This window comes from Bombyx mori, chromosome 19 (genome assembly GCF_030269925.1).
Source record: "Bombyx mori chromosome 19, ASM3026992v2".
Taxonomy (NCBI): Eukaryota; Metazoa; Arthropoda; class Insecta; order Lepidoptera; family Bombycidae; genus Bombyx; species Bombyx mori.
The window spans coordinates 2,393,829-2,409,992 of record NC_085125.1 but is presented as its reverse complement, the minus strand read 5'-3'; the positions used below and the strand labels follow the sequence as shown (position 1 = coordinate 2,409,992).

The 16,164-nt window shown below is 42.0% G+C and overlaps 2 protein-coding genes across 6 annotated transcripts in view; both read left to right on the top strand.

The window, feature by feature from the left end:
- The window catches only part of LOC110386546 (ras-related protein Rab-23), a 75,467-nt gene that overhangs the window by 55,335 nt on the left and 3,968 nt on the right, over nucleotides 1-16,164 (top strand). For all 5 annotated transcript variants that reach the window (XM_062673913.1, XM_062673917.1, XM_062673915.1 and 2 more), the window contains 4 exons: nucleotides 3,988-4,184; nucleotides 5,759-5,921; nucleotides 11,353-11,432; nucleotides 12,549-12,718. In XM_062673913.1, the coding sequence (XP_062529897.1) occupies nucleotides 4,030-4,184; nucleotides 5,759-5,921; nucleotides 11,353-11,432; nucleotides 12,549-12,718 (568 nt within the window). In that variant the 5' untranslated portion in view covers nucleotides 3,988-4,029. The remainder of the gene's footprint in view (nucleotides 1-3,987; nucleotides 4,185-5,758; nucleotides 5,922-11,352; nucleotides 11,433-12,548; nucleotides 12,719-16,164) is intronic.
- Nucleotides 7,879-10,771, top strand: LOC119631074 (uncharacterized). Its single transcript, XM_038021589.2, has one exon. It carries the CDS (start codon nucleotides 8,782-8,784, stop codon nucleotides 9,349-9,351), a length of 570 nt encoding a protein of 189 aa, XP_037877517.1. The 5' UTR covers nucleotides 7,879-8,781; the 3' UTR covers nucleotides 9,352-10,771.

Genomic DNA, 16,164 nt, shown 5'->3' with positions numbered 1-16,164 from the left:
AGTCGTTTTGAAGTCGTCGTGGCTTAACGGATAAGACGTCCGGTGCATTCGTGTTGAGCGATGCACCGGTGTTCGAATCCCGCTGGCGGGTACCAATTTTTCTAATGAAATACGTACTCAACAAATGTTCACGATTGATTTCCACGGTGAAGGAATAACATCGTGTAATAAAAATCAAACCCGCAAAATTATAATTTGCGTAATTACTGGTGGTAGGACCTCTTATGAGTCCGCACGGGTAGGTACCACCACCCTGCCTATTTCTGCCGTGAAGCAGTAATGCGTTTCGGTTTGAAAGGGTGGGGCAACTATAATTGAGACCTTAGAACTTATATCTCAAGGTGGGTGGCGCATTTACGTTGTAGATGTCTATGGGCTCCAGTAACCACTTAACAGCAGGTGGGCTGTGAGCTCGTCCACTCATATAAGCAATAAAAAAAATAAAAATAAAAGTCGCTCTCCAACTCTAGCAACGTGCTCCGACTTCGCCTTGGCAATAACCTTTTTGTAGGACCTGAAAGCGGCGTTATATTTCCGCCTTTCCCCTGAGACTTTAGAATCCCGATGTCTCTTGGCATCATACCATGCCACGTATGCGGACCGCTTGAGGTGTGCATCATCCCTGCTGGCATTGTTTTACCAGGGTCTATTGCGACCCCCAACGGCACCTCAAGAGCACCCCTGGAGTACCACGTCTTTAAGATGGCACAGACGTTAAGATCAGCAGAGGAAAAGCAGAACCGCCCCCATGGGTAGGATGCGTAAAATTCACGCAATTCATCCCAATCTGCTGACATATTCTGCCAAACTCTTCGATACCCGGTCGTCGTTCGACGTCGTTCGAGAGAGTGGTACGGCAGCACGGATAAGTAGCAGTAGTGATCAGACGATCCAAGCGAAGCGTCGACCATCACACTGTATCCGGCCGGATCCGTGGTCAGCAGAAGGTCCAACAGAGAAGGCTCGTGCACCTCGATATCTGGGACACGGGTGGACTGTGTCACCAGCTGGGAAAAGCCGTAGGCCAAAGCGAAATCGTAGCCAGCCCGATCCGGGAGGTCAGTGATTCTGGACCCCAACCACTCTTGGTGGTGAGCGTTAAAGTCTGCAAGAACCATCACCTCTGTAGATGGGTACTGCTCAAGCACGCGGTTAGTCCCCTCTTGCACATGCTCAATCAGAGCTGAACCTGCATCACTGCTGTGAGACCTGTACAGGCAGACGTAGACTCGGGTACAACCCCCATGATCTACGCGTAGCCACAAGAGGGTCAGGTTCCGATGTTCGAGGCCTCGTCGACGGCGACAACAAACATCAGCCCGGACGAATACACACACCCTGGCTTTACGCAGGAAGTTGTGCTTCAATACGTAGCCGGGGTATTCAAGCTACGAGGTATCATCTGGAGCAGATATCTGCGTCTTCGTCAGAAACATTAGGGCTGTATGTAGAACCTACGTGCTCACATAAAAAATCATTTTATGTCAATTTTAAAAGGTGACACCTTTTTCTTCTGTTTTTAAAACCAACAACATTTTTTGTGGCTTGCATTAAATTTTCGAGAAACTAATGAGAGCATATTATTGAGATACACGAATTAAATATACCTAGACAATATCTAAAAAGTGTACAAGGCTGGTTTTCATAAGGGCCGTATTGCTGGCACTTTACGTACCAGACAAATATTTTACGATTTTTGTGATCTTATAAGTCCTAATAAGTATTGGTGGGGCTGTGTGTAAGAGGAATTGTGAGAGAATTGTGTCCAAGGTATGAATGCAGAGATAGGTCTGAATAGAAAAATGGGGACAAGTGACAACAGAAGATCCCTGTCATCACTCCCTCTCTGCGGCGATCATTGTTGAGTGGTCCGAATGATCGGACAATCGGCCTCAATTGATTTCTGTGAAGGCACTTCTGATCATCAAGCTGAAACAACATATGTTTTGGAACATAATTGAAGATTATTACAAACTCTATACTGGCAACAACGGTATTACAAGAAGTAGATTGTCATACTGAAAAGAGGAGAAGAGGAAAACCAGGGGCACAGCCGAGCAGCTTACCAACCGCCGCGCCCAGTGCTCTTATGGCAACGGCGTACGAAAGAGAAAGAGTACATTCAGAATTTGGTAGGCAGCGGCTTGGCTCTGCCCCTGGCATTGCTGAAGTCCATGGGCGACGGTAATCACTCACCATCAGGTGGGCCGTATGCTCGTCTGCCTACAAGGGCAATAAAAAAAAGAAAAAGAATAGAATGAGACATCAGTTACATTCTTGCTTTGATTACATTATACTCATGCGACCGGCGCGTGGAATTAATCAACACTTATATTTAAAACTGCTGATATGCTAATTGAATTATTTATTGAACCATATTTTATTGTTAAGTGTTTTTGAAGGTACCCGTCCGGACGTAGCTGAAATAGCCTCTTAGGCTACCAGCGAATAGTTAAGGAAAAATAAAAAACTGGTGGTAGGACCTATTGTGAGTCCGCGCGGGCAGGTACCACCACCCTGGTTATTTCTGCCGTGAAGCAGTAATGCGTTTCGGTTTGAAGGGTGGGGCAGCCATTGTAACTATACTTGAGACCTTAGAACTTATATCTCAAGGTGGGTGGCGCATTTACATCGTAGATGTCTATGGGCTCCAGTAACCACTTAACACCAGGTGGGCTGAGAGCTCGTCCACCCATCTAGCAATAAAAAAAAAAACGAATCAACGGCGTCAACCCAAGCGAAGTTTCATTAGATACCCGTATTTATTTACATCCGCCAGCGGTTTTATCATTAAAATTGACATAATCAATGCTTCATCTCGTCGCATGACCGAGCGAAATTCTTAAAAGAGAAAAGTATCGAAAGTTTAAAAACTTAATGAGGCATAGCGTGAGTGCGATTCGGTACAAATTACAATTGTACGACGCTTTTGGTAACTAACACACGCCATAAAAATTTATTAGTGATGCTTCGATTAGGATATTCGAGTTTTGCTTTAGTGTTGTACACCAAACTATCATAATGATAAGCAATTTTTTTTTTTAAACTAGGTACGATTTTTGTTCGAATACTTAATAAAATAAGTTATATTGTCTGTATTTGTGGGAACCTTTAATTGGCTTTTTGTTTCTATTATTTGTTATATTGTTATATTGAGTTGGGCTGTTGGTTTTACCTTTTTTTTACACGCTTTATATTAGCTTCACTTGTATGTATGTTTGTATGTTTGTAACTGACTCCTTTAGGCTAAGTTCACATAACCGCGCGGTGCCGCGCGGTAACGCTATTTTCAATTTAAATTTATTTTCTATTTTTTAGTTGAATTTTATATAAAGCGTGTTTTTTAGTTTTTTTAAACTATTTTTTATTTTCTGTTGCTCTATTAGGCAGACGAGCTCATGGCCCACCTGATAGTGAGTGGTTACTGTCGCCCATGGACTTCAGCAATGCCAGGGGCAGAGCCAAGCGCTTAATACTCTCCACAAGCCTCGTTTGAAGAAGGACATGTCATAGCGCTCGGGAAACACCGTGGAGGGGAGCTCATTCCATAGGCCTGTAATAAATAAATAAATATTTTTCTTGGGAAGATTAGTTGCAGTTTCACCTTGCCTTCTGCACCACTCCTTTTTAGATTATTTAGATCTCCAGATTACTAAAGCCTCTTCTAGGAGGTAGCCCAGCCAGTAATTAGTGGTTATACCGCCGCAGCTAGGTCGCCAAGTCCTCTTTCGTTACCTAGCAGGGAGCACAACGGACAGGTGAGGTTGACGTTTGGGGTCGACTTAATGATATTGTTAAAATGTCGTTTATTGCTTAGATAGGTGGACGAGCTCACAGCCCACCTGGTGTTAAGTGGTTACTGGAGCCCCATAGACATCTACGACGTAAATGCGCCACCCATCTTGAGATATAAGTTCTAAGATTTCAAGTATACATAGTTACAAGTATAGCATATGAAATAAAGTTAAAGCTTAATATCAATTACAGGACCACTACATCCCTGATGTCCGTTGATCGGATGTGCGTACGATGCGCGAGGAGGAGCTGGAGGTGGCCCTGAAGGTGGTGATCGTCGGTGACGGCGGAGTCGGCAAGTCCAGTATGATACAGCGCTACTGCCGCGGCACCTTCACCAGGGACTACAAGAAGACCATCGGGGTCGACTTTCTTGAGAGACAGATCGAGTAAGCATTCACTGGACAAAATTAAATTATTGTCTTCAATAACAAAGTATGCTTTTTAAACTGTTACATAGCTATTATCGCGAGCTTTGAGCGAATCAAGAAATTCCGTAACGAAAATAAACCTAACACCCCCCTCCGCCTACCGTGTAGCTCGCGTTCAACACATTCACGCGTTGCGCTTGTGTAGTGTTTGTGAATAAGTGCGGCGTGACGTCGCACTGCATGCGCACCATGAAAAGTCTGCCCATCTCTCTCTCGAGCGATTTAGCTTATTAGTGTGAAGGGTACAGTTAATGTTTTGCTTTGTTAATGCTTATAAATATAACGTGGTCCTATTTTATTATTGTGTTAATATTAAATTATTATTGTCTGATTATAATCGCATATGTTGATAAAAAATGCTATGCAATAGCTTTACCACGGCAGTCCCAGAGTGCTACACATTTATTTTGCCGCGTAGCAGTGGTAAGTTCCAGTCTGTAGTTAAGGATAGACATAACGACTGCGACTTACCTGGTGTCTCGAAGTGAATTTAGGCCGTCAGACATGAAAAACTCCCAAAAGTAATTCCATCCAATCTCTCTAAACTTTAAGAACAATTCTTGAACACAGTACATTTATGTTTGACGGATCATCAAATTCTCGATAGGTAGGATGATGACTCATTGTTTATTTACCGAAGGGATTTCGTGCAAAAGAAAACAATGCTTTTAATAATAATTTATTTAAAATTGTACAAAATTACACCTTAATATTTACAAGTACATGTAGTGATCAGCTAAAATAATTACGCGTATTCATCTGTGAGCTTGGTGCGAGTTTTTTAACTTCTCGATCACGTAAAAGTTAACTCAAATTTCTATGGAGTTGAAACAGCGCCTCTAGCGGCAAACGAAGCACACTGGTTATGACATTCCTGTTTAAGAAAGGATCTGATAAAAAAAGTAATCTTTCCGCGTATTGTCTTCTTCTTCGTCGCCACACTCTTGGCAGAGAGGTCGTGGCGTCATGCTTTTAGTAACGAGTTCTACAATCCGATGCCACTATTCCCTTCCGGCTGTGTATCTGGTGCCTACGTGTAGAGGACAATCTGTTGCAGCTATGACCTGGTCAGTCCACCTTGCAGGACATCTGCCGCGCGGCCTAACAACCCCTACCCTACCCTGTCACCAGACACAAAATGACACTTTCATTTTTTTTTATTGCTTAGTTGGGTGGACGAGCTCACAGCCCACCTGGTATTAAGTGGTTACTGGAGCCCATAGACATCATAAGTTCTAAGGTCTCAGTATAATTACAACGGCTGCCCCGCCCTTCAAAGCGAAACGCATTACTGCTCCACGCTAGAAATAGGCAGGGCGGTGGTACCTACCCGCGCGCACTCACAAGAGGTCCTACCACCAGTAACATTATAATTTTGCGGGTTTGATTTTTATTACACGATGTTATTTATTCCTTCACCGTGGAAGTCAATCATGAACATTTCAGCGTTACAATTCTTCTTTTAAAGAGTTTCATGATTAGCAGAGTACAGCTTCCGATGAGGTCGAATGATTTCCTGGTCGCCGTTCCAGGATAGACGGCGAGGAAGTCCGACTGATGCTGTGGGACACGGCGGGCCAGGAGGAGTTCGACGCGATCACCAAGGCGTACTACCGCGGCGCCCACGCCTGCGTGCTCGCCTTCTCCACAACCGACCGAGACTCTTTCTTAGCGCTGCACTCCTGGAAGTTGAAAGTAAGTCTGTCTTATGCTCGGATGAATACAGTAGTAGTTCTTGACAACAGTGATCCGTGATATAGAATCCTTTTTTTTCCTACCTAAGCTGATAGCCTTGAGACTTGAGAGGCTATATCAGCGTCGCCTTATACTAGTTAAGGTGACGCTGATATAGCCTCTGGCGACGCTGATATAGCCTCTCACCTACTGTTGAGCTCATGGGGCTCAAACCTGATGACGTTGCTAACACGAACCCTAGCAAGAGCCGTGCTTCGCAGAATCCACCACCGGATCGGAAACGCGACCCACTGAGAAGAACCGGTGAGAAACTCAGTGGGCTGTGTCTGAGCGTTAATTTACTCATCGAGCCCTTCGTCGCAAGCGACGGGTTCGACGAGAACGATGACCGATGCTTGAGATAACAAGAAGCACCATTAGTGGATCGGGAGGATCCGATATTACGTGTATAGAAACCACGTTTCAAGGTTTAATCGCCTTAATCAATTGGAGCTGATGTATTTTGGGCGTCTCCGGGATCATAATGTGCGGGTAAATGCGGCAAATTTTGGATCAATTTGTCATTCAAGTCTAACTTTTTATAACGTACACTCAAAGGAATCCTAGTGGGATAAGTTTGAGGAAAATAAAATTCTAACTACAGAAACCCCTATATTCGTTGGAGAATTTAATATGTTTGTAATGTTACACCGGTAAGAGTAACACCATCTATTGCCGAATAGTCGAACGAATATCGACGGATCTAGTAGCATCTAGAGAGTTCAATACGTACAACGCCATCTATTGTCAGATAACGGAAACACAATACTCAACTTGTGTGGAATATTCTTGATAATTCTAAGGATGTGGTATCGGCTATAAAAGCGTTGCAGAGATGGCACGCAGTCAGTTAATAATCGGAACTACTCGAAGCGAAACAGCGAATGTATCACCTGAAGCGAAGCGGAAGAAGCGAACTGAGAATTTTAAAGTGTTTGTGAAGTGCTTTAAGTGTTCTAAGTGCTAATACGGTTTTAATTTATACTTCGGTGGAATTTTTATTTATCCCGAACCCTAGCGCGTAATAGTAAGAAAGAATATCGACGAATTCCTCAGAGTTGACACAATATAAATGTTTTTAAGCGTCTGTATTCGTGATGCGTCTTATATTCGATGCAGGGGTTTCAATACCTTTGAACAACCGAATCAGAAAGCGAAGATGACGGTTCGTCTGACAGTGAAAGTCTTTCAATAAAAAAAACATATTACAGTTTTTAAACATAAAAAAAATTTGGTATTTTTTTTATTATTTGTAGCTTGAAATATTTATGTTGCGTTTTGTAATCGATTGACGCATTAATTTTCCGAGAGAGGAATAGGCAGTGTTTTTAGGAGCGAAACACATTTGCCTAACAGCACCACGCCATGCTCCGCACTCGTGAACTGAGACTCTCTAAGTAAACAAAAACTCTGATTTAAACTTGTAAACGTCAAACTCCGACCGATTTAATTACTTGCGTATTTTAGAGTGCTTTATGCGTTCATTAGCACGATCCGGAGATGATAACTTATCGTGACATATGACTTGTGTCCCGCGACGCTAAAACCGGTGCAGATACAAAACTCGACCGTATTAAGGCGACGCATGTTGGGGGGGGGCATATACAACATTTTTAATACGCTTTTATTAGTTCCAGACGTATGTATGTATGTAACGGAATCTTTGAACATGATTTTGACCCCCTTCACAACGTCGGATTAACTCGAAATTTGGTATACTTATTGAGGACCGATGACAATCCAATATTAAAAAAAAAAATTAAAAGAAAAAGAATGAAAAAATGAGAAATAAATATAAATAATTTTCCCCCTCACTCCTCCAGCCGCTACGGCGGTTCGTTCACTGTGCACTCTGTGCGTCTGTGGAACTCAGTTCCACAATCAATCCGTGCAAGTCCCTCACTTGAGGTATTCAGGAAGGCATTAAAGAAGCACTATCTATCAATTTAGTATTACTTATATATATTTATTTTATGTATTTCATTATATATGTACGTGTATATATATGTTTACGTTATCTATGTGTGTATGTATATATATGTAGTCTGATATATTATGTATTAGTGTTTTATTTTTATTTTTATTAAGTTCTTGTCTAGATTGTAAATTGTTTAGATTGTATTCTTCTACCCACTCATTTAAAGCTTTCCTTCGTTAAGAACGGTTAGCTGGTAGAAAACTCAATTGTTGAGTTAAGCTCGCCATTTTTTATATCTTACGCAATTATTGTAATATTAACTGTGTGTACAATAAAGAATAAAGAATAATTTAAAAAAACTAACAAAATACGCTTTTATAGAAACCCCACGCCGACGACCGTCGGTCCGGCGTCCCGAGGGGGAGAGTGATGGGAGAGATGTGCTCCGCACTAAACACTTCACAAATAAATAAAAAATTATTAGCCCATCCATTAAGTACATGTATTTTCTATATGGATACCAAGTTTCAAGTCAATCGGATGCATGGTTCAGTAGTTATAATGGAACATCCGTAAAACCACTGTAGATTTATATATGTATTAGTATAGTAGATTTTGACAAACAAGGATTAAACTAGTTACTATATTCTAAATACTCTAATTTTTTTTTTTTTTGTGGGTCCAACAAAAAATAAATAAATAAATTCAAAAAATTCATCAATTCCGAACTTCCTGAATGCGTCAACAGCGAACCCCGGATAAGTTATATCGCTCGCACGCAGCTATGATAATAACGTGTTATAACATAATATCTCAGTTCGCCTACTTGCCGCCGGACTAATTGCTCACATTTCAGACTAAATTCATAACGATTGCAGTGAATACAACGTACTATCGAATAACATGGAAACTGTGGTGTTCTTTTTGATAATCACTTCGTTTTTCTGCGCGATTAATTGTCGCATATCGCGGAGCAGTGAAGCGCAATGCCTTAGTTATTACAACAACGAAGAGAACTTTGATTTGGATACGTTATCGGGACAAATGTACGCGGTCTATTACTGGCCCCCGAATCAGAGAACGAGGAACGCCTGCGAAGTACAAACCTTCAAAAAACTCGATACATACGAAATAGAAACCGCTAGGAACGGCTGCTCGAACCTCAGCCTCCCTTCAGAGGAGCCGGTCATCAGGGCCACGTACAAGAACAGCACCGGCAAAATCGTGAACGTCTTGTACTATGGGAGCGATTCGGTGAAGAACTTCTACAGGTCCTGCGACAAGGACGTCGCTAAGTACATATTCACGAGGGTCAACGAGGATTACATTCTGGGCATCAATTGCTCGTCGGAGGGGCGTAGCGTGCTGCTGTCCAAGCTCTTAGGCTCGCTGTCGACGGTCAAAAGGATCGTGGACGGTATAGATATTATGACCGGAAGAGAGGGAAGCCCGGATTGTGTGCTCGAACATTAATACCGGATCAATATCGAATGCTATGTGTTTTATTTCCGTGATTATTTATATCGAGTGGCTATTCGGTTTAAGCGACATTCCGTTTATTACGCGACATTTATCTTTGTAATTAAAGGTACGTTTTATTTAATACTAGCGACCCGCGCTCGCTTCGCTTCGGAAACTGTAATTTATTATTGATTTCTCTACTATTTAATGGATGTTATTATACATATAAACCTTCCTCTTCAATCACTCTATCTATTAAAAAAAACTGCATCAAAATCCGTTGCGTAGTTTTAAAGATTTAAGTATACATAGGGACAGACAGATATATGGACAGAGAAAGCGGCTTTGTTTTATACTATGGATAGATTAACATCAACAGTTCGATATTTTGTAATTGAACTTCAATTAAGTTTACTCTATTGGAATGGCTGAAGAAGGTTCTTTTTTTTGATGATATTTTTTCCAAATTTTAAACTTCAAATGGCTGTCCTGTAAAGTTGTAAAAATGTCGCTTAAACCAAAAAGCCTTTCACTCGTCGAATATAATTCCAATAAGCTTACGTCACCTCATTTGATCAATATGTGAATAAACATTTTTTGTAATCGCAAAAGCAATACAGTATTTTGGTTGTTTTTTTTGGTCACGGTCCGATTTTATCTGAAATCTTCAATATTGTTTCAGTTACATTTCACTTAATATTTTTAATTAGGTATAATTAGGTATGTACTATGTATAAATATTGTATTTTAATTTGAATAATTATCTAAAAGTAATAATTAGCTCTAAGTTTAGTTTATAGTTTCATTGTCTTTTTTTTAATAACGTTTCTAATATATTCCTTTTAAAATTGTAATTTGATTCGTTGAAATAAAATAAAAAGTTTAAAATTCATTGAAACCTTAAGCGATATTAATTATAACTAGAGGTCCCGCAGTAATCGAAATTCGACTATAATTAATTGGAATTGTAAGTTTGTACACTATTATGATTGTATTTTATACTTCTATAATCACAAATTTCACCAAGACTACACTATAAAAATATTAACAAAGACAAACAATATTTAATCTATTCTCAATTTGACAACAGACGTCAAGAACAAAAGTTTGACAATAAATAGTATGCATGCGTGTGTGCGTCAAATACATGGTATGTAGTGTGTGTAAGTTTTTCTTTATTGATTTAATGTATCTTTCATGCATTATTTTTAAAAAATATTAGCATTGTGCACTTCTTCTCTTTATTCTCTGTAAGTGTGGAAAATTTCATACTCCTCCGTCCGCGCAATTTTCGTAAAAAGGGATACAAAGTTTTTGCTTCACGTATTAATATGTAGATATTTTAATTAAAGACATTAGTGTGTAATAGAACATTTGTAAGTGTTTTTTTAACTATTAAAATATCTTAAATAAATTATATCGAAATACGAAATGTCAAATTGTTTTACTGTTGTATTTTTTTATTACTCTTAAAACTCATAAAAGGTATCTCTTATGCAATTTTCTTTCTAGTGGACCGGTCATGGTTCTCGTCGAACCCGTCGCTTGCGACGAAGGGCTCGACGAGTAAATTAACTCTCAGACACAACCCACTGAGTTTCTCGCCGGATCTTCTCAGTGGGTACCGTTTCCGATCCGGTGGTGGTAGATTCTGCGAAGCACGGCTCTTGCTAGGGTTCGTGTTAGTTTATGTTAGACGTTCTGCGGGGCAAGTGCTTCGCGCGCCTTTTTCAAGGCGTAGTCTCTTGCGAGGAATTCGGGGAGGTGGAGGACCTTGGCCCTCCTCGTCCCCCTCTTCCTCTCAGGAGGCGCCGGAGTTCGACATAACCCGGTTCGTTACCCCCCCGGACCGGGTATCCGTAAATGGATTCCCCAGCGTTAATGTTCGTGTTAGCAACTCCGTCAAGTTTGAGCCCCGTGAGCTCACCTACTAGTTAAGGTTACACTGAAATAGTTTCTCAAGACCAACAGCTTGTAGCAATGTATTTGTAATTTACACTATTATTTTTCCAGGTGGAGAATGAATGCGGCGAAATACCAACGATAATCGTTCAAAATAAAATCGATTTAATGGATCAATGTGTGGTTGGACCGTGAGTAGTGTTTACTAATTATTTAATAGTCAAATCTATATATTAACACGTGAAACAAAAACTTTGTATCGCTTTTTACGAAAATTGCGCAGAGGGTGAGGTATGAAATTTCCCACCCTTATAGAGAATATAGAAAAGGAGTGCAGAATGTTAATATTTTTTTAAAATTATGCCTAAAAAATACATTAAATCAATAAAAAAAACATTACACACACTACCATGTATTTGACGCACACACGCATACATACTATTTCTTTATTGTCAAACTTTTGTCTTGACGTCTGTGGTCAAATTGAGAATAGATTAAATATTGTTTGTCTTTATTAATATTTTTCTACAGTGTAGTCTTGGCGAAATTTGTGATTATAGAAGTACAATAAATAGCCTTTGAAAATAGAATCATAATAGTGTACAAACTTACAATTTCAATTAATTATAGTCGAGTTACGACTACTTAGGGACCACTCTTCGGTGCGTCGTATTCCTAAGTGCTGAGGGTCGTGACCTTTACTGAGCACTTTTGTTAGGACTATGTTCCTCCATTCACTCCTGTCCTCCGCGCAGTGGATAGCGACATTGATGCTGGATTCCAAAGTCGTCTTAATCTGATCGGACCAGCGCATGGGACTACGCCCCCTAGGCCTCCTCTAGCGGGACCACTAGTTTTTTTTTTTGCCCTTGTAGGCATACGAGCATACGGCCCACCTGATGGTGAGTGGTTACCGTCGCCCATGGACTTCAGCAATGCCAGGGGCAAAGCCAAGCCACTGCCTACCGCTTAATAGTCTCCACAAGCCTCGTTTGAAGAAGGACATGTCATAGCGCTCGGGAAACACCGTGGAGGGGAGCTCATTCCATAGCCGGATGGTACGTGGCAAAAAATACCTCTGGAAACGCATTGTGGATGACCGCAGTGTCTCCAGGTAGTATGGATGAACTCTACTCCGGTGGCGGGCGGTGCGATAGTAAAAACGAGATGCCGGTATCATCTCGAACAATTCCTCAGAGCACTCCCCATCGAACATACGGTACAAAATACAGAGGGAACCGTAGTAGTATATACTTATAACGTTAAAACAGATAAATCGTTTATTTGAAATTCAAAATGGCGTGTAGAGACGAGGCGGAGCTAGTGTCGCGCGCGCTCGGCTGCCGGCTGATGCGTGCGTCGGTGAAGGAGGACGTGAACGTGGGCGCGGTGTTCCGGGCGCTGGCGGCGCGCTGCCTGGCCGACGCGCGGCGGGACGACGCCGACGCCGCCAGCCGCTGCGTCACGCCCGCCATAGGTGAGCGTGAGACCGACAGTCTTAACTCTGTGCTTAGTGAGAATTTTTTAACTTCTCGATCGTGTTAAAGTTAACTTTTTGAAGTGAAAACTTCTTTAGAATCGTTGTGATTTCAAACCGGATGCAACGGAAAAAACGACAGGTAAGAGACACAAATACAAAGAATGAGACAGAAATATACATACTATTTAATACAGCGCCATCTGTGAGATTTTTTAATACTAATGTGTGTATGAAAGCTCTTGTAGTGAATTTTAATTTAGGATTATACGTGAAATTAAAATATCAATTCACAGAGGGCGCTACCTTACAATTATTTACTAATGACAAAATTTTACATATACTTAAGACGTTTAGGATAATTGTATTTTAATTTTGGAAGGTTTCACTTCTACCACGTGTGAATTGCACACATTTTGTTTTTTTTTTTATTGTTTAAGTTTGTAGACGAGCTCGCGGCCCACCTGGTGTTGAGCGGTTACCGGAGCCCATAGACATCTACAACGTAAATACTGCCACCTATTTTGAGATATGAGTTCTAAGATCTCAGTATAGTTACAACGGCTGCCCCGCTGCCCGGCTGTATAAGAGATGCGACATCTTCAACATTTATATTATATATACCTATTTTAAGTTATAGATAGAAAAATGAATATTTTTTTTAATACTTCATTCGTTCGAGTGCCGCGCGTTCACTCTCTCTCTGTCTCTTTCTATTCCCCCTCCCCAGGAGCGTTAAACGTATAACGCAACCTTGTTGGAAGTCGCATTACATTCCCGATCCTGCGGAAAGAATGAAAAGCAGTAGTTCTAGGTACTTCAAGCACCGGTCACCGTTCTCGTCGAACCCGTCGCTTGCGACGAAGGGCTCGACGAGTAAATTAACTCTCAGACACAGCCCACTGAGTTTCTCGCCGGATCTTCTCAGTGGGTCGCGTTTCCGATCCGGTGGTAGATTCTGCGAAGCACGACTCTTTGCTAGGGTTCGTGTTAGCATCGTCGTCAGGTTTGAGCCCCGTGAGCTCACCTACTAGTTAAAGTTCCGCTGGAATAGCCTCTCTAGACTACCAGCTTAGGTCGGAAGAAAAAGAAAAAAAGTCGCATTAGAAGTTTCACTTCAATAATATGGCTCTATAAATAAATTTGATTTGTTTGTTATCTATATTTTGGCTCTTTGGATTGATAAGATTGTGGAACACTGCTACGTATACGTATATTTTTCTTTTTTTTTTTTGGGGTTCCTAAGTATATTAAATCTAAAATATAAAAAAAAAAAACGGTCTTATCCATTCGTTCTTATAAGGAAAACTATTTTTACAGTTTTAATCTGACGTTTTTTTATTATCATATCGAGGGGTGAAAGGTTTAAGCAACATTTCGTTTATTTTGCGATATATTATTATTTTTGTAATTAAAGGCGCATTTTATTTCTTACTAGCATCAACAGTTCGATGTTTTTATTTGAACTTCAATTAAGTTTACTACATTCAAAATAGCTGTAGAAGTATTTTTCGTTATTAAATTTTAAACTATTATATAAAGGGAAAGTTGCAAAAATGTCGCTTAGGTCCTCGATATTATTCCCGAAGGTTCGAATATTTTACAGCTTACGTTGTCACGGACGAGTGATGTTCTAATGTCTAGCGTACGGGATGTTCGCAGAACATTTCCGAAGCTGAAACTTAATGATGGCGAGATAAATGGCGATTTTCGTGACTTATTATTCGTGTCGCGAAAACGGGACTCGATTTTACATTTTATTGCTTAGATGGGTGGACGAGCTCTTTTTTTTTTTTTTTTTTTTTTTTTTTTTTATTGCCTTTGTAGGCAGACGGGCATACGGCCCACCTGATGGTGAGTGGTTACCGTCGCCCATGGACGTCAGCAATGCCAGGGGCAGAGCCAAGCCGCTGCCTACCGCTTAATACTCTCCATAAGCCTCGTTTGAAGAAGGACATGTCATAGCGCTCGGGAAACACCGTGGAGGGGAGCTCATTCCATAGCCGGATGGTACGTGGCAAAAAAGATCTCTGGAAACGCACTGTGGATGACCGCAGTGGCTCCAGGTAGTATGGATGAACTCTACTCCGGTGGCGGGCGGTGCGATGGTAAAAACGAGATGCTGGTATCATCTCGAACAATTCCTCAGAGCACTCCCCATGGAACATACGGTACAAAATACAGAGGGAACCGAAGTCCCTCCGCAGACCCAGAGGCTCCAAACGATCCGAGAGAATGGGATTATCGACAATCCGAACGGCCCTCCTCTGTATGGAGTCAAATGGAAGAAGCTGGTATTTGGGAGCCCCGGCCCAGAGATGGGAGCAGTACTCCACGCGAGGCCGGACTTGTGCTTTATAAAGCAAAAGTCTTTGTCCAGGCGTGAAGTACCGCTTCGCTCTGTTGAGGACTCCCAGCATTTTGGACGCCAACTTGGCTTTGCCTTCCAAATGACTCCGAAACTGGACATCGCTCGAAATGTCGACCCCAAGTATCCCGATACTCTCGGAAGGTTGCAGGGATACTCCTTGGAATTGCGGCGCCATGACAAAGGGGTCCTTCTTCGCAGTGAACGCGCAAACTTGTGTCTTTATCGGGTTGAATTGAACCAAGTTCAATTCACCCCATTCGGAGACTCGCCCCAGAGAGTTCTCCACTTCAGACACAAGTTTTGATCGTCTCTCTTGCACCACGCTCCGAGAGAGACTCTGATGGCCGATATATCGCGCATCCCCCGTGCTATCATCTGCATAGCAATGCATGCCATCAATAGACAGCATGTCATTGATATACAGGATGAAAAGCGTGGGGGAGAGCACCGAACCTTGTGGAACGCCAGCGTTAATGGTCATGGTATCAGAACAGTCACCGTCTACAACGACCGTGATGCTCCGCCCATCCAAAAAGCTAGCGATCCACTTGCAGAGACCCTCGGGGATTCCGTAAGATGGTAACTTCGATAGAAGTGCCCTATGCCAGACCCTGTCGAAGGCCTTCGCGATATCAAGGCTCACAGCAAGAGCCTCGCCCTTGCTCTCCAAGGCTTCAGCCCACCTGTGAGTAAGGTATACAAGAAGATCGCCAGCTGAGCGACCGTGACGGAAACCGTACTGTCGGTCACTGATCAGCTGGCGATCTTCAAGATACTTCAGGAGTTGTGTATTTATAATTCGCTCCATCACCTTGGAAAGCAAGGAAGTTATCGCGATAGGCCTGTAGCTCGATGGGTCCGACCGGTCACCCTTCTTGGGGATAGGGTGGACGTGGGCGGTCTTCCATGAAGACGGAACCCTATTAGTGCAATAAGAGAGGCGATACAAACGCGTTAGCGCAGGTGTCAGCTCAGGGGCGCACGTTTTCAAAACCACTGCGGGGATGCCGTCTGGCCCACTCGACTTATGGACGTCCAGGAGTCGGAGCTCCCGCCTGACTGCACACTGTGTGAA

Excerpts from the sequence above, each read along its gene's own strand:
- LOC119631074 (XM_038021589.2), top strand. The coding sequence starts at position 8,782 with ATGGAAACTGTGGTGTTCTTTTTGATAATCACTTCGTTTTTCTGCGCG.